The sequence below is a fragment of the Triturus cristatus genome, chromosome 10, assembly GCF_964204655.1.
Source record: "Triturus cristatus chromosome 10, aTriCri1.1, whole genome shotgun sequence".
NCBI lineage: Eukaryota > Metazoa > Chordata > Amphibia > Caudata > Salamandridae > Triturus > Triturus cristatus.
The window spans coordinates 897,466,798-897,491,109 of NC_140593.1; the positions used below are offsets into that span (position 1 = coordinate 897,466,798).

General features: G+C 45.5%; 1 protein-coding gene across 2 annotated transcripts in view; it reads left to right on the top strand.

Moving 5' to 3' along the window:
* DHX30 (DExH-box helicase 30) overlaps positions 1-24,312 on the top strand; it is a 574,174-nt gene that overhangs the window by 465,901 nt on the left and 83,961 nt on the right. For both annotated transcript variants that reach the window (XM_085628644.1, XM_085628645.1), the window contains one exon: positions 13,142-13,245. In XM_085628644.1, the coding sequence (XP_085484770.1) occupies positions 13,142-13,245 (104 nt within the window). The remainder of the gene's footprint in view (positions 1-13,141; positions 13,246-24,312) is intronic.

Below are 24,312 nucleotides of genomic sequence, written 5' to 3' on the forward strand. Positions count from 1 at the left end.
ACCGATCGAGAAAGTGTCTGTCCCTTGATCACGGTTTTAAAGGCTTCCCAGAGAACTTAGGGGACTCAACTGATGATTAGTTCTCCTTAAAATAGTGCTCCATGGCTTATATAAGGCCATTCCTGATAATTGGGATTTTAAGATACGAGGGGTTTACTGTGATGGCCCTCTGCTAGAAGTGGCTTATCTAAGCTGTAGCTCGCCTATATCGGGGAATGATCAGAGATTCCTCTTGCCAAGTGGTGCACCTCTCGGAAATTGGGGACTCAGTGTTCCAATGTGAGAATAAAATCGATCTGTGAAAGCCTATTTGCCCCTGAATGAAATGTGTAATGGTGTAATTGTGGATTGAGTACCTACCGCACATCAGCTAACCCCGTGGCTAACAGGAAATCCGACAGGCGAGAGTAGCGATATGGTGAACGTCATGGGGGGGAAATTATCTCTGTGATCACAAAGTGCCATGTTAAAATCGCCCCAACTAGGAGCAAACCTAACAGGAGATTGCTCAAGTCAGAAAAGGCATTGTCATGCAAAGCTGGTGGGACATACATAGACAGGATATTCACAATCTCTCCCTCCAATGTGCCTCAAAAGATGGTATGAGGGAGACACTTTTTGAGGAGTATCCCCACGCCCCTTGACCCAGAAGTGAACCCAGCGTAAACTAAAAACGTATAGCCTCATCGATCTAGAGCCTTGCAGGAGTTGCCTACTAGGTGCGTCTTCTGTAACGGCACTTTATCCGGAGAATGGCATTTGATGTATTGGAGCACTATCCAATGTTTAATTCTATCCCCAAGCCGTTGACATTCCAAGGCAAGAGTCGCAGTGTAGGAGTGATCATTGTAGTCACCATATTCTGTTATAAGGGTCAATGGTCCCTCCCTCCCCCTGTTGGTGACCATGTCGGGAGAGTCCGTTTAGAGTCAAACCCCCTACTTGTAACCATGTCCTGACGACCAGTGTGGTGTATGAAAATTGGTGCCACCGATTTAAGCAAACAAAAAGAACAGAGTGTATTAACTGCCTCTCCCAGCCTCCCTGCATGACATACCTTGAACTGCCCGCCTCCCCAACTCTACAGAGCGCTTGTCGCTCCAAACCAACTTGAACATACCTGAAGGACTATGACCCACCCAATATGCCCACCACCCTTCCCATGTGAAGGATAGGAAAGAATTTGTTACCAAAGCATCAAAAGATGACGAAGTGTCCTGGGGGATCGGCCCTCAGAGGCTTCCCCTTAGGGTGCAATTTGTAAATATACACAAAGTCCGCAAGCTTGTTCCTGCCACACACTCGATGGTGTCAGTAAGACTCTGCATCAAGACCTCAAATGTCTGCAGCCACTAGAAGGGAAACTCCGTTTGTATACGATTGGGCTGTCCGCACAAGACTTTTGCTAATTTGGTGATCCTTCTTTCTCTTGGCTAGTGCCCCTGACTTCTTGCTCAGCGTGTTTCTCAGGCCTTCTTGTATTGCCAGTCCTTTCGCACCCTGGGGGTGGAGCCCCCTGCCACTCGCCATATTTCCAGTCATTCTCAGACTTTCTCAAGGGTCGAGAAGAACCACATCTTCCCTTCAGCTTCAATGTGCAGCTTCAACGGAAGGAGCATGGAATATTTCATTGGCCTGTCTCTCAAAGCTCTTTTAACTTAAAAAAAAAAAAAAAAACATTGTCTTTGTTTTTGTTTGGACCTTGATTGTAAAATCTGGGAAGAAAGTTATATTGCTATTTTCATAGGTCACTGGCGGGGCACTGCGGGCTCTCTATAGTATGACATCTTGATCAATATGTTTAATATGCGGGCTAAGATAGGGGGGGGGCTTTGGTCTTCTGCCAGGAACCCAGTGAGCCCTTTCAACAGAGAAATACTTGGAGAGGCCACAGGGCTGCAATTTCTCCACAAATAAGTCTACTGCAGGTCCCTTCGCTTCTTCAGGGACTCCAATTATTTGCACATTATTGCCTCTTCATCTACCTTTGTAATCTTCGTGTCTGCCTCTAGGATTTTACTTGTGGCTTGCAGTTCACAAATTTGTATTTTGAGAGCTGCCGTGTCATACTGTTGCGTCTTCTACTTCTTTGACTCTTGTGCCCATATTCCAGAGGTCATCCCTGACCAGCGAGACCTCAGTCATAACAGAATCTATCCGCATGTCTAGTCAAGTTCACACTCCGTTAATGTCTTCCATGATATCATGTATTGTCAGGCATTCCTTCCCTCTGTTGCCCATTCTTAATACTCCCCTCTCAAGGGCCTAGTTCCTGAGTAGTTCACTAAAAGCAATTGAAATTCCCCTTTAAAAGAAACAACGTGAGGATCCCTTCATACTGAAAAAAGACCAACCTATTTCTTTGCTTCCTTACAGTGCTAAATAGTTGGGAGTACATGTGATGCAAGATATATGCACCCATCTTCAGACCTCTCATTACTTGGATCCATTAAAAGCTGGCTTTCGTCCAGCCCTGAATACAGAGACTGTGATACCATCAGTCACAGATGATCTGATATAGATAAGGGGTTAGTGTCCGCAGTTATATAACTAGACATATCTGCTGCTTTTGACAAGCTCATCCATGAAACCTTGGTGGACCGTTTTAGGGTGGTGGGCTTAAATTGTCCTCACCCTAAACTGGGTGAAATCATTCCAGGCGCTCCAGGTACAAGCAGTACAATTACTCCCTTTCTTAGCAGAAAGCCTGCCTGTAAAATGCAAGTTCCCCAGGGCTCTGCATTGTCCCCTCACCTGTTAAATATTGATGTTAGACCTTTAATAAAGAAATTAGTTGCATGAGCCTGCTTGTCAAATAACTATGCTGACAATTCCCAGTCATTTGTTTTGCTTAGATGGAAAAACCTCCTCTCAACAGGAGTTCCAGAATACAATCAATTTGTTTCATCTGGAGATGTATGGGAAACAATCACCTGAAACGTAATTTTCAAAAAACTGAGGTAGTCATTATGAATAATATTGGCCCCCCCTAAATGTGTCCTCTTCCCCAAGAAATGTTTGGTTGTGATAATAGCCTCCGAATTAAACCCCAGATGGATTCTGTGGTTTTGAAATGCATATTCTTGCTGTGAGTAACTAGAAAGCTATTACCACATTTTCCTGTGGAGGCTTTGGGAACTGTAATGGTTGCTGTCATTGGCTCAGGAATTGACTTTCTGAATGTCACTTATCTAGGACTCTCTAAAAATGATTTATATAGGCTGCATATGGTGCAAAATGCGACACGAAGGCACTAAGAGATCACATGCTACACCTTTACTAAAACCAACACACTGATCAACAGAAAAGGATTAAATTCAAAACATGTTGTTTGATCTTTAAAGTATTGCATGGCACCATATTTTGTGGCGAAGCGTATCTCTGGATATGTACTCAGGGCTGGCTTTAGCGATGGTTACGCCCGGTGCGACAATCTTTTTTGGCACCCATGACCTCCTCCCCGGATTCCCTCACTGCCATCCAGCAAAAGTGCCCCTCGTCTCGGCATAGCCCTTCTCTCACATAAGTTTCATTTGTGTTAAAGTGCTTGTAAAGGCCGGCTTACTAATCAACTCAGCTGTCCACATAAAATACAGAACTGTTCTTTGTAGCAGGCATACTAACCCTCTACGCTAATTTGTGTTGAGTCAAAACTGCCATTAGACAAACTCTGTTCTCTCTCTAGCTGGAACATTAATCACAAGAGTTATCTTGACGTTTTATTGCTGCCTGAAAGCTGGAGGCACAAGTAACTCTGGAGCAGGTGCTTTTAAATCGTAAATTATTGCTAAACACAGCAGAGTTTCTCTGTGTTAGCACTTACACAGTGATTCTTCCTCCAGCTCATATATGCGCAAAAACAAATCTTACGTCCTTTAGAAAGAATTTAAAAAGCTCACTGTTGAGACCAAGTGATCTTTGCTGATACTAACCTTGATGAGTAACTTTCCTTCTAACGGGTCACAATTTTACCACCAAGAAACCAGTGGTTGAGTGGGTGCTTTATTAAGTACCTATAACATAACATTCTGTAATGTATAAGAATTTTTTTTTTTTAAATAATTAAAAATGTAAGCAAAATATAAACAAAAGCAATAGAATTGTGTATCCTCTGGAACAAAATAGTGTCACTGCAATTTTGCAGTACTGCATCCTCTAATATGTGGAAAGTACTCAACCTATGTTGGAACTAAATGGCTCACCTGGCACTGGCTGATTCCAGGCAACCTTGTCAACAATAGCGGTGCTCCTTGAAGGATAAAGAATCTAAATAAATACATCACATATAAAACAAGCATTTACAATGCAACGGTCTCGGCATTGTGAAAGTTAGAGCTATTGGCATTGCTCTTGACATTATTTTTGTTTATGTTTTTGTTTTTACAACATTTAAAGAAACGGCATTGTCATGAGCAATGCCAATAGCTCTAACTTTAACAATGCCGAGACCGTTGCATTGTAAATGCAATGGTCTCGGCAATATTATAGGTAGAGCTATTGGTATTGCCCATTATTTTTTTATTATTTTTGTATCCCTAAATAAATGGCATTGTCATTTCTATTGGCATTAGCTTTTTTTTTTGCATATGTGAAACCTATTGCATTAGCAGAGAGAGAGTGAGGTAGTGAGATAGAGAGAGAGAGAGAGAGAGAGAGAGTGAGGTATTGAAATAGAGAGTGAGGTATTGAAATAGAGAGTGAGGTATTGAAATAGAGAGTGAGGTAGTGAGAGAGAGTGAGGTAGTGAGAGAGAGTGAGGTAGTGAGAGAGAGTGAGGTAGATGGAGAGTGAGGTAGATGGAGAGTGAGGTAGTGAAAGAGTAAGGTAGTGAAAGAGTGAGGTAGTGAAAGAGTGAGGTAGTGAAAGAGTGAGGTAGTGAAAGAGTGAGGTGGAGAGGGATGTTGTGAGGTAGTGATATATAAGCATAGTGATGTTGTGATGTAGTGAGATAGAGAGAGAGGGGTAGTGAAAGAGTGAAAGTGAGGTAGTGAGATAGAGAGTGATTGAGGTAGTGAGTGAGAGAAAGTGAAGTTGTGAGCTAGAGAGTGAGGTAGTGATGTTTTGAGAGAGAGAGAAGTTGTGAGGTAGTGACAGCATAATTTCTTTTATTTTTATGGGAATGTCTTGCAACAATTATTTTTTTTTAAATAACTATTGCACCAGCTAGTGAAGACCAGACCTACAGGCTTTGCCAATGTCTGTTTTAGATTCAGTGTAAATATCGTGCTACGCTTCTTTTCAAGATGTCCACCATTTTCTCTCCCAGTTTTCTGCTACACTCCGAGTACTCGGGTTAGAAGCGCTGATGTTTCTCTACGTCAGAGAAAATGTGACTTTAGTTTATCAGTTACAGCTGGAGTCCAGGAACTGCAAACATTCTGTACTCCAGGCCGGGGTTTTCTGCCAGCACCATACTTCATAGTAACCGACACCACTTCGAGTGCGGGAGCACAGGAGTGTGCAGCAAGAGGTCCAATGGAAAATGAAAACATACTTCACCCGCGTGAACTTTTCTAAAACGTCTCTTCTCGCACAGATATGCAGAAAAAAGTACCACGTCTGTAGCACGCACTAAGTTGAAACTGTACACGGAATCATATGCGCAGGAGCCTGAATGTTTGACTTTTACGAGTGCAACACAGCAGCCGGGTTGTGTTCCTCGGACTCAGCCGCCAAGATCCTTGGGGTTTCCAGTGTTGTTTTTCACGCGGACCGCTGTGTTCTGCTCCACCTGGTCCCTGCTTTCGGAACTTTTCTCTCTTGAGCCGTCACTGCCTGCAGGCCATCTATGACCAGGTGTTCCGGGCTTCCGTGCAGGAACCCGAAAACCTATGGAGCGAGGCAGCTGGTAATATCACTTGGTTTAAGCCATGGACTAAAACAATGGATAACTCCAGCCCGCTTTGCACCCAACTGGTGAGTGTCATTATGTCTATAGCGCATTTGTGCATATTAACAGTTTTTCAAATGTCCAGCGACAGTTCGGGGGTGCTCTTTGTGCAATAATAGACTGTGCAATGCCGCATTATATAAACTCGTGTTCCTTCATGACCGGCAACCAATAAACTACGTATGTTACTACAATCTATCCAGGGATTTTATGCCATGTTTAACGTGTACTGTTAAATCTACTTCTCGTGAAAAACAGATATATTATGTAAAATAAAGCGCGCGCAGAGAAGCTTTCCGCTATGCAGGTGGAAAAAAACGCACCTGGCTGTATTTGAGAGAAGTGTTGATTGCTTTCAAAGGGAATTGTGTATTTTGATGAGTCTAATGAAGAAAGAATGACGAGCATGCCGTGGTAAAGCCCCGAAGCTTAACATAGACAGTTGGAGCACTACCTGAACCGGAGACACCACGCAGGAGCCAGCGTGGGAGTCTGTAACCAACACCATCTCCGGCGGGATCACTGCGAGTCCGGGGAAATGCCAGCTCCGAAGGCACAAGGGGGAAAGGCGTCCAAAGCACGGTGCGGATCCCGATAGCAAAACAAGGAGATCAGGTGAGGGAGCAACGCCGGGACACCACCGCCTTTCTCCGAGGCAGAGAAGAACTGCCTCGGAGAAACGCAGCCTCGGTTTCGTATTCGGGGGCGTGTTTCTTTTTCTCTCCTCTTGCCATTGGCTGGAGGAGAGAAAAACACGCCCTGCGAAAAGCAACGAAAAAACACGCCCCCCGATCCGAAAAGGACGGGGCTTCAACGGAGTGACTGGACCTCTTCTCCAGTGGCTGGCCAGCATTTAAGAGGCCAGCCAATGGAGAACAGGAGAGAAGAGGGGCGGGTGCAAGCCCCTCTTCTCAAAGTCACTCAAAGTCATTAAATCTCGGAGCGAGACTGCGCAAGCGCAGCCTTCGCAGCCGAGACCTAAAAACGGCCAAGCATTCTCCTTTCATTGTGATGAGAAAAGCGAAGGCCTGAGTCATGTAGCTTAAGGAGATAAGGTTGAAAAGATAACCTTCTTTTAAAAGGAAAAAACTGAAAGCACAGGGCAGCTCCTTGAGACTCCGGTAAACAACATTTCAGATGCTCAGGATTACCACTACGTAGAAGGATTCCAATTAGATTCCCAGCAACAACAAACAATGTAATGCAGACATTTTGAAAATCTGGCTTGGGTATCATCTTCATACACTTATCTTAGATACCACTACAGTGGAGTTTCCACAACAAGGCAAAGCACATTTTAATGAAATGTAAGGTGGATTAGTACAGCACTGCTTGTCCCACATGAGGGTATCCAGGTGCTGAGTAGGTGAGGTTAGGCCTGTGGTCAGGCTGGGCCTGAATGCAGGCAATCTAGATGGTCCTACAAGAAGATTAATCGAATTGCCAAGTCTTCAGCTTCCTGAGGAATTAAAGATATATACCTGAAAGTTGATGAACTTGTGACAGACAGGAATGTGCAAGGAGTCTTACCTTAAGACGAAATTTGGATCCCTTTGTGTACGGTTCTGTAATCTGCAAGATGGGTTTGAATATGGCTTCTTCTGTGGTAGCCTGCACAGAACATATCCTACCTAGGATTATAAATGCACACCTCTTAAATTATCATCAGGCACCTTCAAGGATGCTATGGGTCACTGCTACCCATCTGGAAAGACGAAATTACAATCACACGCTGCATTTTGAGTAGGTCCACGCTATAGAAATACCATAAATATACACATATTTAAATACGATCATTCCATTCACGCTTTGCTGTTCAGAATGCGGTTAGGAAAACTGGAAATATAAACATACGTGCCAAGAGTTGGTAACATCTAAAAGAGAGAGATTTAAACTGCAGGGTGCTTGCTTGCATTAGAGTAGAAGCAATCTTGAGACAAAAACTAAGATAACATCTGATTTATCAACACAAATCGTGAGTTTCCTGCCTGAACATCATTTTTGTCTTGAAAAAGCATAGGTCCCCTAACTGAATTTGGAGCGAGGACACGTATTTACAAAAGCAAGCACAACAAAATTAGACATGGGTCCCTTTAGAACATTGGCACATGATACAACTTGTCCCTTTTCTGGGACTTTCAAATCCTCTAGTGATCATAGCAAGGGACCAGAATAAAACAACATCTAACTTGGACAATGGCATGAACAAAATTGATAGGAAGCCTATGTGGTTTTATGTCCTGCATTCAAAAAACACAGAAGGATCTTGATTGTTAAACAACGGGCTTGACTATCACTACCAACAGCACTCATGTTTACACCTCAAGAGGGAAAGAATGAGGTGCCCGAGCAGTCTTTACTCTCTGTGTGTAGTGCAACCATCACAATGGCTTAACCTTTGCTACTCAACCATTTTAGGTACAATGGTTGATCTGGCTAAACTGAACGGCTCCAATATTACCAATTGCAAAATACTGTCATTGGGTACAAGAAGCCCAGGACAGCAGATGATGCGTCCTAGAGAGATGGAGTGAGTGAGCCAAGCTGTAAGGATTCACAGATCTTTAGGGCACATGCTCATCGTACCAAGATAATGTACGATAAGAACTTGGTGTCCCCACTAAAAACGGATAGCATCCGCTGGCAAAGAGTGAGACTGTGTTCAGTATTGTCACTACTCACAGAACCACTCTCCAGATGCAGGGGAGGCAGCATTCACCCCAGAGACACCACACCCGCCCCAAGAGCCAGGGGTATAGCTACCACTGGTGCTGCAGGTGCACAGGCACCTGGGCCCACGGAACCCTGATAACGGCTGCATTTTACTACCCCAATAGCAGTCATAGTGGCCATTTTCCTTGCTTGGGCTAGGGCCCATTGCATTATTGATACGCTAATGCCAACAGCTTGAATGTGACACACCGCATTAAAAGTACGGAGCCTGGCAAGGCCAATTCAACCTTCCATCTTTCTGAGGTATATTAAATCAAGTACCATTACACTGGAAAAGAGCAACGCCTATTACATACAGTGAGAAGAATCAGCAGCACTACAGTAACAGTTAGTTGCAGTGCATTTCAGTGGTGTGTAGTCTCTTCGTCCACAAACCATTGGAATACAGAAATTGAATCCAACTGAAATGAACCGGAACTACAACTCCCACAATGCGCTGGCCTGTCAATTTAAGGCTTAAGTAAGTAAAAGGCCACAATGACATTGTGCTGCTCCTAATACTCTTGGACTATCACTAACGGCGTTATAAATCTGGTGGGTATGGAGGGTCACCCGACCCAGTCTCTGTAGAGAGGAGGGCCCTGGGGGGCCTAGCAGCCCCGCACGTCCCACTCACCGACTCCCGGGGACCCCGCTCGGCGGTTAACCGGGCCCCAGGAGATCCTGCAGGGCCCGGGGCGCACGTTCAGCCCCTCACACTGGGGGCGCTATACCTCCTAGACACCAGTGCAGAGGCGCTGTGGTGATGGGAAAGAAAGATCAGGAAGTGACGTTAGAGGATATGTACAGCCCGGGTGGCTGCCGGTTATGGATGCTGCAGGAAGGATTTCTGCCAGACCGATGACACCTGAGAACAGAGTTTAGACCCCGGCGGCGGACCTGCTCAAGGTGTCACCCGAGTCTCGCGGTCACCCTAGGTCACTGAGAGTCCCGGGGATAGCCTGAGGGTCGCTCACTGCGTGGGCGGGACACGCACCGTGTAAACGCAATGACCGCACGTGCGCCCTCCGTAAAACAGCCCAAGCCAATGAACAGAAGCTCCACCAACCAATCAGAAACTACTATGGCGAGGACCTACCTCCAATCACAAGGCTCCACAGCCAATGACATGTATTGGTCACCCAATCGCAGACTAAGTTTCATTTTCAGTCTGTGCTGTCTGTTTTCCGGTGCCTTAGGAGCCGGTGGCGGGCGAGATCTACTTCCGGTAAGGATGGCGGAGGAAGGCAATAGGCTGCCGGGCGAGCTGGGCCTAAACAGCAAGACCGGAGACACCACGCAGGAGCCAGCGTGGGAGTCTGTAACCAACACCATCTCCGGCGGGATCACTGCGAGTCCGGGGAAATGCCAGCTCCGAAGGCACAAGGGGGAAAGGCGTCCAAAGCACGGTGCGGATCCCGATAGCAAAACAAGGAGATCAGGTAAGGGAGCAACGCCGGGACACCACCGCCTTTCTCCGAGGCAGAGAAGAACTGCTTCGGAGAAACGCAGCCTCGGTTTCGGATTCGGGGGCGTGTTTCTTTTTCTCTCCTCTTGCCATTGGCTGGAGGAGAGAAAAACACGCCCTGCGAAAAGCAACGAAAAAACACGCCCCCCGATCCGAAAAGGACGGGGCTTCAACGGAGTGACTGGACCTCTTCTCCAGTGGCTGGCCAGCATTTAAGAGGCCAGCCAATGGAGAACAGGAGAGAAGAGGGGCGGGTGCAAGCCCCTCTTCTCAAAGTCACTCAAAGTCATTAAATCTCGGAGCGAGACTGCGCAAGCGCAGCCTTCTCAGCAGAGACCTAAAAAGACACATTTTCAAGGAAATTGTATATTAAAGGTACACATCTGTCGAAGAGAAGCACATTTAATGTAGATGATAATACTGCAGTTCTTGAAGAACAGTTTGTAAATATTACATCTGCCAGATTTACTAAGTATGTCGGATCAGTGGAGCGCCTGGAGTTGTTTAAAACCAAATGACATGGGACTTCATTTTGAATTAGTTCAGAAGCCATTGTTGTGGAATGGGTCTAGCAAATTCTCAAGGAAATACATTTCTGATTACAAGGCCGAATTTCAGAGCTCAACAACCAGCATATTGAATAGTGTTGAATTGAAAAATATGGCTGCTTCAGCTTCTATGTTAGTAAAAAGAGATTCACACACATTCCACCTGTATGTGAGCATTTTTAATTAGTTGGCTAGCATGCTCGATACACATCCCAAAGATCAAATCATTTAGGCTATAAATTGGAACACACTTCAGTTTACTCTGCCTTTATCCCGTTTTTAGGTGCAATAGCACTTTGAAGTTAATACTTCTTTATACTTTTAAGTCTTCATTTTTGTATGTGTTTTTTTTTGTGTGCCAATGCTTTACCTTTTTTGGGGTCAAATGGACTTTTTTGATGGAGCCACCTTTCAATTTATTGTGGCCCGTTTATCTTTTGTGTTTAAGGCAATTTTACTGTTGTCACTTTTTCTACTTTCACCATTTTCTGTATTCCTGGGTCGGTTGATTTTGTACCTTTTTTTTATAGGTTTTATCGGAGGGTATAGTCTTTGTTCCACTGTTAAAAAGCATACATTAAGCCAGTGATATGCTAAATGGTATGCTGTATAGCCTTCTTTGCAGAGCTCTAACTTAAGATCCTCCGCCTGATAGTGCTGATCTATAAGTCTTTAAAGATGGTCCCTTCCTTCAGTGCCTTAAAACCCATTCTTGATAGCTGAGAAACAGCCGATGATCCTCCTGTGATCGTTTCCCTTCTTGTGTTAGTCTTTTTACCAAGACGTTGTGCATTTTCAATTTGTCCTTTGGCAGTAACATGTTTTGATTACTTTTGCTGCTCTGTCCGATGGCAACATTGACCTCTTCATTATATACTGTTTGACAAAGTTCTTTCTTTTTATTAGGTTCTAAGTATTTATATTATCAGTATGCTTTTCTTGAGCGTTAAAGCAGACATTTGTGTTTTTGATTGGATTGAATCTACACAGTCTGCATTTTAAACTTTTTATATCCTTTTATTTTACATTTTCCACAGAAGATAGGGCTAATGCGGCTACTGCTCATAGCTTTTATGTTGAGGTGTCTTTATATTCTTTTACCAAAGATACGATTACCTCCAAATTCTCCCCTGGTGCTTTTATTGTCCAGGAGTTTAGATAATGAAATGGTACAAAATGTTTTTTTTGCTGCCATAGTTTTTGCTTGGACAAACCTCTTAATGCAGATCAGCCTTTACTCAAACACCACTTGTAAAGTTACCCTGTTCTTTGGTAGGCTCCTCCCATTGGTGAATAGAGCTTGGTGCTCTTTTCAAAGACGCTTGTTTCTTTAACAAAGATCCCAAGTTGACAAACTAGTATTTACTTTTTTTTTTTTTAAGGAGTTTTATATAGCGCAAACTTGACCCGAATCAGGTATCAGAGCGCTTTACATAGCACCAGTTGCGTTACATGAGAACACATTAATTTTTTGCTAGGCACGGGGAGATTAAGTGATTTGCCCAGAATCACAGGATGTTCAGCGTCTTTACAGAGACTCGAACCCAGTTCCCCAGATTCGAGAACGACCGCCCTAGCCGTTAGGCCAACTCCTCTCCATTACTTTACATTACACATTACTTCAGCAATTGTTTTCAAACGTGGATATCTTATGTGGTCTCAAGTAACTTATTCTTTCTCTCCTCAACATGGGATTCCCGTTCTGTCTGTTAGGATTTAAAAAAAAAAAAAAAGATATGGCTGCCAGTGTTTGTCATAAAATCAAGAAGCAGGAAAACCACATTAGGTGGTGATAATCCACAAATTCCACTGCAGTATAACATATAATAATCTCAAAATAAAATAAGCATATTTGAGTACCTAATGATAGGAATGCTAAATACACGCTTTTGAACTGATGGGTAGAGTCAATACACTAAAATGCTTCTGATTATAGAGGGCTAATGTCAAATGTGAGTTACATTATCTTAGTGGAGTCAGTGTTCTAAAATCCAACAGTATGTTCACACTGAGCACCTTTTTTTAATGTTATTGACATACAAATTGACTCCGAATACCCGATCTTGGGCTAGCACAATATTGGTGCTTACCTTCATGTTCTATCCTTTGAAAAAGGTTAGTTTGTGTATTTCTACAGAACTCGACCAGAGTATTTTATTAGACTAATAGAAAGTCCTTTTACAGGGGTTGTTGCTGTTATCAACAAGTACTGTTTTGTGCAAACCTTTCTCATCACTTTTCTAGAGAATTCGAGCCTGGAGCAAAAAAGGGGATTGTGAATGTATATTGGGCGTCAGGCCTTCTACACTGGGGTGTTGCTCCATGTAGAAAGTGTTCGGCAGTTATCAAGAGCTGGGGGACTGTTGTACAGTGGAGACTGCTTGCTGGAAGAACATGTTTTCTTTATCTTTCAATAGCTGTATGGATGTTGTAGGGTGAACACTGCCTATCACAGTGTGAAGCCAACTATGGTTGTAGCTTCTTTACATTATTAAAGCTGACCACCTTCTTCTCTGTCATTAGGTGAGGCAAGGCAAGGTAACCAGACAAGGGAAGTTCAAACCCAACAGCCTGGCGTACCGTACTAAGACTGGGTCTGTTCTTATGCACAAATCAACCATTAACAGGCAAGTTCTTCAATATGTCATTTGCTCTTTTGTGCACTGTTTTTGGTATTGTCCATGTTATTAAACAAACTGTTTTCTACTGTCTGTTTCGTAGTGGTAACATTCTTCAAGATAAAATACTAGTCTTATACAAGAGCTAGGATGCACTTTCCTTAACAGAAGGAAGCTGTTCTGGTGTCACGATCAAGTAGGCAGGTTTATGTGGATTAAAAAAGCTAATCCCTCACAGCAAGTGAGATGCCAAAACCAGACAAGTGGAAGATGCTGTCCCACGATTATCAGTGCTTGGATGTGTTTGTTAAACTTGATAAGCCAGTTTAACTGAACATCTCAATAACAAGAACATACCTATCTCCCTCTTCTTCTCCTTCCCCGTTCCTAGCTTGCAATGCTGCCTGGAAGGATTGCACAGGGTTTCCCATCAACGCAGGCACCTCTGCAGCTGCATGTAAGCAGTTGCAACTACATTACATAATGAGAACAGGAAAAGGGTGCTCTTCTCAGAAACATTTGACGTGGAAACTGTTCCAAACTTGTTCCCTGGTTTTTTTAATTTAGAATTTGCATAGGCTCTGAAAGAGGGCTGCTTCCCAAGTGCCATGACTTGGAAATATAAGCTAGGTGGTCCTCTCTATTAATGTGCAACAGTTTTGGGGCCACTGCTTTAATGCATGGATCACCATAACTGCATACTGTCTGCTTGTCTTAAGGGTCTGATTTATCCATTTAGTTAGCTATCCCTATTATTCTGGAGGCTGGTTATTTGTGACCCACACCTAAGGAAAAGCATAACACAATATCCAGATTTCAGGGCTGACCAAAACCGTCTTTCCTAGCATGGAGCCAGTTGGTAGCTGTATGGTTCTGGTGGAAGAGGAAGGGTCGAATTTTCATTACTTTGCTTACAATTACTCATGAGCCTGGCTAGGAGACTAGTGTCTAGGGTATATCATGACACAGATACATGGAAGGGGGCCTGGAAATCGGTTAGCACTGCAGGGGAGGGAGGATCGAAGGTTGAGTGGGAAAAGGCGTTTGGAAGATGAGAGATATATAAGGAAGATAGGAGGACTGCAAAGAGAGAGCAGAAAAGATGCAGGGAAATGGAAGCACTGCATGGCAGAGGGGTATTGCGTGAAACAGTAGTGATGAGAAAGGTAAAACAGTGAGGTAAAATACAGCATAAGATAGATATGTTTTTGAGGACTACTTCAACCTGCACATTCCACACCTGCATCTCTTCAGACAGCAAACTGGATCTAGAAAAGTTGACGTACATCTTAACTTCGGCAGGTGGCATCATGGCTCCCACTCAGCACTGATACTTCCCTGGATGTGACTTCACTGAGCTCTACCACCCCGGCCCTCTTACCTCCGTGCCTTTTTGTTTAAGCGCACTCTTGAATTGGTGTCTGTTTCAACTAGTTCAAAAACAGTAATTTGCAGGACTTATAGAGCAATGATAGGCTTCATGCCACCTGTCCTTCAGCTTGGACCTTTCAAACACCTAGACACCATCATCTGGTGGTGGCTTTTTCTGCAGTGCATAATAAGGAGGGTGCTTCTTTCATATCTGGAGGCTGCAGTGAATGACAGTCGGTACTTGTCAGACCCCATTCCTGGAATAGTTATGGAGATTTGTTTCTGAAGATGTCTTTCCATTCCAGGTTGGGGACCTGTTAAGTGGCAGACTTCTCTTAATCTCAATCTCGGTTTTTGTGTTTGGTTGGCCTGTTCACCAACTGTGACCTAAACATTTTCCTCAGATTTGTGTCCTGACTTGGTGGGCATGAGTGTGATGCCGGTGCCTTACTCCATTCTGGTTGGTGTCCAGCACTGCTTAATCGGCTCCTGCCGCTGCCCCCACTTACGTGGCAGCTTTCACCCAGGCTTTGTTGATTGTGTTGCACCCTCAGCTAGCTAACTGTGGTGTCTCTACAGGCCCCAAGGCACTTTCAGGCCCTTCATGCTTCTGCTGGCAGCCCAGGCACCAGTGTTAGTTGACCCCACAGCTACTTCTGATATTTTACTGGCATCAGCAGCTTCTAATTCATACCTGAAGACATTCCGGCTAGTTTCGACATGGATAACATCACTGATGTAGTCAACAGATCCGTGCTCAGAACTGTCTGGAGGTAGTCTAATTTTGAACACATTAGAACACACATGGAAGTTATGCTTTGGGCTTCCTAAAGGTCCTTGACACAGTTTGAGTCAACCGCTTTGAGGTCCAGAAACGTAGTACTTCAGTGGATTACCTGCTTATCCTAAGGTTTCCTCTGACTGTCCCTCACCAGTCACCTCTGAGGATTTTCTCTCTTCTAGGGTGGTCTTGGCTAAAGTGGTGGGGTCCTAGAATTGCCCTTGCCAGCTGCGGAGATTAAGGCAATTCTCTTCCACGGGATCCTCATCAATAGTCATAAGCACTAGAATATTCCCGCCCATGCGTGGGACCCCGGAAACACAATCATATATGTGATAAACATATATGCATCTCCACATATATATATATATATAAATAGTATTTTAAAAAAATGCAGCCTTTCCTAACCAGAGCTGAATAATGCTGTAAGGACTCCCCCGTATATTATAAATAATATATCTAATACAAACAATATATCACAAAAACAGGGAAGAAACAGCAGCAAAGCATGTTTGAAAACTGTTTTGATGCTTAGCATTTAGCCCAAAAACCTCAGATAGGACTGAAAGCATTGACAGCTCACAGGCTGCATTGTAGAAAACTACAGCCTTGAAAGGCTAGAAAGCTAACTCATAGCAACATAGAAAAACTGTCACCGTGCCTTTAAGGCAGCCATGACCCCTAGCATCCCATCATGCCTCAGGGGTGACAGTTAGGTCAGTTGTTCTTTGCGATGACACAAAGCCATGACACAAAGAGTTGACAATTTTTTAAGAATAAGGATCCTTTGCCCGGGGCGGCGGGAGGGTTGCTTATGAATTTGATGAGGATACCCCTGGATGAGAACTAGGATTACAGGTAAGTAACTAATCCTTCTCTTCCAGGGGATCCTCATCAATAGTCATAAGCACTAGAATAGAATAGCGAGCCTCACCTCATCCACTGCGGGCAAAGGAAAATAATACTTAACAATCAAGCTCAGCCAACCAAAACTTGACAATTCAGACATTTCTCTTATCTGAACAGATTTCTCAAGGAGGCCTGGCCTACTTGAGTATCGGCTCTGGAGTCGGATTCAAGACAATAATGCCTTGTGAAAGTATACACAGATCTCCAGGTTGCTGCCTTGCAAATTTCTGCCATCGGAACGTCATGCAAGAAAGCTACTGTAGCTGCTTTCCCCCTAGTGGAGTGTGCTTTAGGTGACACCAATAGGGGTCTATTTGCCAGCTGGTAAGCCAATGTTATACAGGACACTATCCATCTGGAAATGGATCTTTTGGTAGCTGGAAAACCTGTCCTCATGGAACCATAATTTAAAAACAATTGCTCCGATTTTCTTATGACCTTTGTTCCCACTAAATAGAATTTAAGCACTCTCTTAAGGTCTAGGGAATGGAGTGACCTTTCCGCAGGAATTGCGGGATTGGGAAAAAAATATTGTAACCCAAATACTCTAGTCTGGCTGCTCCGTATGTAGGCCCTTATTGCATTTTAATGAAGCTCTGTTAAACTTTGTCTTAGATGAGCTGGTGTACAGGCCATAAGCTGTCAAGTTGCTCATTATTGCCCAGCTCCAGGTGACCCATTATTTTTGTCTTCTGGCCTGAGGGAGTTAGTGGAGTCCCCTTTTTTTCACCCCCTCAATATCGGACCGTTTCAGTAGCGAAGTAGTTGCTTTCTGTGTGAAGGATGTCATCAGTGATGTCATTTGAGATGTCATCAGTGATGTCATTCAAGGCCGGACTGGGAACCAAAACAGGCCCTGGCAAAGTGCTCGGCCATCCCCCGGGGGTTGGGGGTGCGGCCGAGCTGTTTGCCAGGGCTGTTTTCGCCAGATTTTGTAACGGGCGATATTGCAGCTATGCTGCAAAAACGGCCCTGTAACAAAAACGGCCCCCCAGGGGGAAATGCCCAGTGCCCGCTACAGCGTCTGGCCCTGATGTCATTTTAGATGTCATGAGTGATGTCACTGACCATGTCATGAGTGATGTAATATGTGAGTTCATAAGCAGTGCATTGCGGGGGCGCGAGTTATAGTTAACTCAGCTAACTAGAAAGGCTGAATTTCTCTGGTTTTGTAGGAGTGCAATGTCAGCCTGACTATAACGTTCCTTAAACCTAGGGTTTTTTTCAGTGAATTTCTAAGCTTTTTAAAAATGTTAATTCCTAGCTATAAGATCCATGAAACCTTTGTTTTTTTCAGTGAATTTCTAAGGTTTTTTAAATGCTAATTCCTAACTATACCGTCCCTGTAACCTTTTATTTTTTTTGTGAATTTCTTAGGTTTTTTTAACTAGCAGTTGCGTTTGCCGAGTGGTGGAGAAAGGGGGCTGGGCCTCTGACCAGCTCTCAGGAATTCCACTGTGTAGTGCTTACAGGATGTACCAGGAGGGCTTCTTTGCCCCAATGTCCCTCTGGAGCCAATGGGACTTTCTCATCCAGGGGATACTCATCAATAGTCATAATCTATGAATAATCCCCGCCCACATGCAGGATCCCGGAGCATATAGAAAATACATATATATACATGTATATATATGCATATGTGAAAACATATACATGCAGCCTAAAATGTTTCAAACATGGCAAAATGCTGAAAATTACACAGGTTTGCATTATAGTAACCCTAACCCATAAGGGAAAAAGGAAGAACTAAGCCAATTGTCACTCAACAATGCTTTATTGCCATAGAGCCAACTCGTAATTGCAGGCATTTGCCTGTAGGCTGCAGTAGAGTATCAAGAAAACAAAGAAAACTGACACCTTGCCTTTAAGGCATTACAGTAGGGGGACCGTGCCTTTAAGACCTGCAGGAGACCCCTTGCTCCCATGATGCACCACAGGTGACAGTTAGGTCAGTTCTTTTTTCCGGCTCCTTCTATGAGGATCCTGGAGCTTGAGCTCTTCAGTTTTTTGACTGAAAGTTTTTTCTCTTCAGATTTTCTCAGAAAATTCGACATTTTCTGGCTCCTGAAAGCTCATTCTGCTGGTTTTCTTGGTATGATTCAAATTTTTTTCAGTCAGAATGCCTGCTTTATTCAGGAAATGCCCTTCCTGTGGCAATAAGATGGCACTGGCAGATCCACACTCGGTGTGTATTGTGTGTCTCCCAACTTCACACAATCCTGACCAGTGCCCCCACTGCCAGAAATTTTCCAGGCGCACTCTGTGCGATAGAGAGCGCATAAAACTACATGCCCAGCTGGAGAAGGAAAGAAACCGTCATGAAGGTGGCCATACATCCTTCAAACCACCCTGTTCAGCTAGACGACTTCAGAAACAACGACATACCACCTCTCCTGATCCCAGGAAGACCAAGGTTCCAGGAGATTCGACGTCACCGTCTAAAAGACCCAGGGCTTCTTCTGCGTCAAGAGATCCATCTCGACGTCGAGATTCTCCGCAGCATACAAGTAAGTCTGCGTCGAGGCACGGCACTTCGGGCTCGAACGCTGTTAGTCCGATGAGATCCGGACAGTCTCCGTCGACGTCGAGGCTTCCGTCAATGTCGAGACACTCTCCACCACCCTCGAGGGGGTCAGCGTCGAGAGCTGCGACGACGTATATCTCGCCGCAAGTGGGCCTGTCGACGTCAAGATCTTCGTCAAAGGCTCATCATTCGACGTTGAGGAGATCGACCTCAACTCGACGTCATGGAAGATAGACGTCAAACACCGGACCGCCGGCGAAGGTCGACGTCTAAGTCACCAGCTCGACGGCAAAGATCGACGTCGAAGTCACCGGGCCGACGACGGAGGTTGACGTCGAGATCTTCGCATCGCCGTAGGTGATCGGCGTCGAGACCACCGTCGAGAGCGGAGCGGCGTTCCCAGCAATCGACACCAATGGTGACGCAGACATCATCGACGTCGAGACGTTCGACGTCGAGGGACACAACTGCAGCGGCCACGGAGGAGATCCAATGTGCGGTTGGATCCAGATCTAGATCATCATCAGGGGATCAATCATCATCCCCAGGTCTACATATCGTTCAGATTTCTCTGGAGAAATCGCCTAAGGCGACAGAAAAGTTTGGACTTTCACCGCACTGGTTGGAGAATGTGGGTACAGGTGGCTGCAGAAGTCCGGGCTCGGACTATTCTTGCACGTATTCGCCCTCCAGAATTTCTCCGCGTAGAAGCAAGTCTCCTCCTGGTAGACCAAGGTCACCTTCTACACGCCGGTCACGATCCAGGGACCGTTCTTCTCCTCACAGAAGGCCAAGATCTCCTTCTAGACACAGATCACGGTCCAGGGCTCATCACAGTGACTGTCCCCACAAGAGGCGACGCACAAGATCACCCACATGGTCTTCCTCTACGAGGTCCTCGGTCCGGGACTATTCTCCGACCTTTTCCTCCACTCCTCCGTCGCGAGTGTCTCCCATAGATGACATTGCTACTTTTTCTGAGGTCCTGGGTAGGGGTGCACAGAAACTGAGCATCATGTTGCACACCCCTGTGGTTCCCACATCGATTATATTTGATACATTACATCATCGATCAGCGCCCAGACCGTTACTTCCGTTGGTGCCAGGACTGTTGGAGCCAGCTATGGCCACATTTCTCACTCCTGCTACGGTGGGCTCTGTGCCTTCAAGGATCGCCAAGAAGTATAAGGCTCCAGCCGAGGATCCCTTATTCCTAAGAACGGACCCGCCAGCGGACTCCGTTATTGTGGCAGCTGCCATGAAGTCTCACTCTGCGTCTGTTTCCTCTTCTGTCCCCCCAGAGAAGGACAGTAAGCAGATGGGTTCCTATGGCAGGAAGATGTGCAACACATCTGCTTCATACATGAAAGTGGCGAGTGCTTCAGCCCTTCTGGGGCGTTATGATCGTTCACTTTGAGATTCACTCTCCAGATTCGCTGAAAAGCTTCCCAGGGAAGACAGACAGGATTTCAACTAAATTCTCCTTGAGGGTGGGCTTGTAGCCAATCAGATCATAAGTGCGGCTGCGGATGCTTCGGATCTTGCCGCTCATGGATACTCACATGGTGTATGCTCTCGACGCTCAGCCTGGCTGCGACTAACGGGCCTCAAGCCTGATGCGCAAAAGAAAATTCTAAACTTACCTTTTAACGGATAGTCCTTGTTTGGTGCTCACGCTGATGACCAAATGAACAAAATGAAAGCAGAGATGGACACCGTCAAGGCTGTTGGGCTGGAGAAGCGCAAGGAATATCGAAAGCACTTCCATCAGGGCGACAAACGTTCCTTTCATCAGCGGGTTCAAACCCCTCAATGGTCCTCTCGGAACCAGCAGAGACCCCAATTCCAACAAAGGGGTCGTGGCAGAGGGAGAGGGAACGCCAAACAGCAACAGCCCACCACCAAGCAGCCTTCCAAACAGTGAGGTCTTACTTCCTCCGCGCCCGTTCGCCGCTCCGGTAGGAGGAAGTATCAGTTTTCACCTGGAAGAGTGGGAAGCCATTACAAGAGACAAATGGGTACTGAATATTGTACAGCATGGCTACTTGCTGAGGTTCAAGTCTCCCCCTCCGCAAGTACCCCCACAGTGACAGCACCTTTCTCAAATTCAAAATCGGCTTTTACTGGACGAAGTAGCTATTCTCCGCTCCAAGAACGCCAAAGAGGAAGTGCCACCCCTCCAAAGAAATCAAGGAGTATACTCCCGCTATTTTCTAGTTCAAAAGCGAGGAGTAGCCAAAGAGTACAGACCCATCCTCGACCTGCGTCTGCTAAACAGATTTGTCAAGAAGGAAAAGTTCAGAATGCTAGCCCTGCATCAAATCTTCCCGCACCTTCACCAGGGAGACTGGATGTGTGCCATCGACCTGCAGGATGCCTATTTTCATATACCTGTCTCAGTGAAACATCGAAAATTCTTCAGGTTTTAGATCTCTCGTCAGCACCGAGATCTGCCGTTCGGCCTCTCATCCGCCCCACGGACATTCTCCAAGTGTATGGCGGTGGTAGCTGCCTTCCTCCGCAAGCCGAAGATCTTTGTCTATCCCTATCTAGACGACTGGCTCCTGAAGAGTTCCACACCAGTACTACTCCAGAGCCATCTCTCGTTCTGCCTCAATCTACTACAGTCATTGGGATTACAAGTCAACTACAAAAATTCGGTCCTCAATCCAACTCAGCGGATACACTATCGGGGCGCCTCTCTGGACTCCGCAAAGGCAAGCGTATGTCCTTCGGAGGAGAGGTTATTATCCATGCTTCAGAAATGCCACACGCTTCTCGACACTGCATTTCCCACGGCCAGGCAAGTGTCTTCACTAGTGGGGTCGATGGCTTCGTGCATTTACATTGTTCCCAATGCACTCCTTCACATGCGACCTCTACAACAAGCGCTAGAAGATCAGTGGTCGCAGAGGTCAGGTCGCTGGGAAGATCTTGTCTCTCCCCACCAAGCCGCCAGAGACTCCATCAGATGGTGGATGAAACGCTCCCATCTGCTTCAAGGCGTTCCGTTCCATCAGACGCCTCCGACACAGACAGTGGTCACAGATGCCTCAATGCAGGGCTGGGGTGCTCATTTGGACCAGCTTCAGGTACAAGGTCTCTGGTCCAATACCGAAAGAAGTTATCACATAAACTTCCTGGAGCAACGAGCAGTCCATCTGGCTCTCAAATCCCTGTATCCGTCTATCCAAACCAGCCACGTTCAGATTCAGACAGACAACACAACATTTATGTTCTATCTGAACAAGCAAGGAGGCACCAAGTCACGAGTCCTGTCTCTGGAAGCTCAGTCCATTTGGCGGTGGCTACTGTCATCGCTGTACACCTGCCAGGAACCCTGAACGTGCAGGCAGACGGCCTCAGCAGAGATTTCGTAGAAGCGCACGACTGGGTGCTCAACTAAGACGTCGCCCAAGAGATCTTCCGGCAGTGGGGAGTACCGGACATCGACCTGTTCGCAGACACGGCAAACAAAAAATGCCACGTCTTCGCCTCCAGGTTTTCCCAACAGGGATCACGGGGAACGCACTTTTGATCAGCTGGTCGCAGACATTGCTGTACTTTTTCCTCCTCTCCCTCTCATCCCAACGGTCATACAGAAATTCTACAGGACCAGAACAAGGATGATCATAATAGCTCCGGAGTGGCCCCGCCAGTGGTGGTATCTGGATCTCCTACAGATGTCAGAGGTGCCACACTGGAGGTTGCCTTGCCTGCCGAATTTACTGACCAAGAACCAGGGAGAGTGTTCCATCTCAACCTCCCCTCCCTTCGCTTGACGGCATGGCTCCTGAAGTCATCCAGTACGGACATTTAGATCTTCCGGCGGACTGTATGAACATTTTCGAGAAGCAAAAAGGCCCTCCACTAGAAAGTCTTATGCCTTCAAGTGGAAGAGGTTCTACATTTGGTGTAGAGATAACGCTCTTGATCCGATCCAGGGTCAAGAACAAGTTATTCTCCCTTACTTATTGCACTTGGCAAAGTCTGGTTTACAGTACACTTCTATCAGAGTCCACTTAGCTGCTATCACAGCTTATAGAAAATCTCCTACCCAGGCCTCATTCTTCCAGCTGCCGGTAGTCAAAGATTTCCTAGAAGGGCTTAAAAAAGTATTTCCACCAGTGAGGTCCCCTTCTCCTCCCTGGGAGCTCAACATCGTTCTCTCCAAGTTGATGGGGGCTCCTTTCGAACCTATCCATAAGGCGTCCTTGCAGCATTTGACCTGGAAGGCTGCCTTCTTAGTAGCCATCACTTCTGCCTGCAGGGTGAGTGAGATTCAGGCCCTGTGCTGCAAGGAACATTACACTGTTTTCCACGCCAATAGAGTGGTACTGTGTACTCATCCGAGCTTCCTGCCCAAGGTGGTCTCGGATTTCCACATTAATCAGGTTATCACGCTGCCCACTTTCTTTCCTCAGCCAACCACTCCCCCGGAGAGAGCCTTACATTCTCTAGACCTCCGGAGGGTTGAAATTTTACCTTGCTAAAACCCTTTCGCTTAGGAAGCCTGATAGGCTCTTTGTCAATTATAGTTCAATAAACACCGGGCTGGCTGCTTCCAAAAGGTCTATTTCTAGATAGATTGTTTCCTGCTTAGCCTTGTCTTACCAACTGGCCCACAAGGTTCTACAGGTTAGACCAAGAGCGCACACTACTAGAGGGAAAGCTTCTACTGTAGCTCTCCTTCGCAACGTTCCCATTTCTGAAATTTGCAAAGCAGCTACATGGCGCTCTATACATACCTTTACACGCCATTGTTGCCTAGATACAGATGCACAGGCCGACGCCCAGGTGGGCCTCTTTAAGGAATTTATTTGCATAACTGCTATGCGAATGTGATGTTACTGCATGTTCTTGATGCTTTATTGCTCGTCTGCGAGATTTTGGGTATGGGCTTGCTACTCTATTCATATATTATGACTATTGATGAGTATCCCCTGGATGAGAAGGATTAGTTACTTACCTGTAATCCTAGTTCTCATCCAGGGGTATACTCATCAAAGTCATAAGCGACCCACCCACCTCCCCGTACGAGCATTTTCCTCAAGTTATTGTTTATTTATTGTAGATCTACTCAGGTGCGTGTGCACCGTCAAAAAGAACTGACCTAACTGTCACCTGTGGTGCATCATGGGAGCAAGGGGTCTCCTGCAGGTCTTAAAGGCACGGTCCCCCTACTCTAATGCCTTAAAGGCAAGGTGTCAGTTTTCTTTGTTTTCTTGATACTCTACTGCAGCCTACCGGCAAATGCCTGCAATTACGAGTTGGCTCTATGGCAATAAAGCATTGTTGAGGGACAATTGGCTTAGTGCTTCCTTTTTCCCTTATGGGTTAGGGTTACTATAATGCAAACCTGTGTAATTTTCAGCATTTTGCCATGTTTGAAACATTTTAGGCTGCATGTATATGTTTTCACATATGCATATGTGTATATATATGTATTTGCTATATGCTCCGGGATCCCGCTCGTGGGCGGGAATTATTC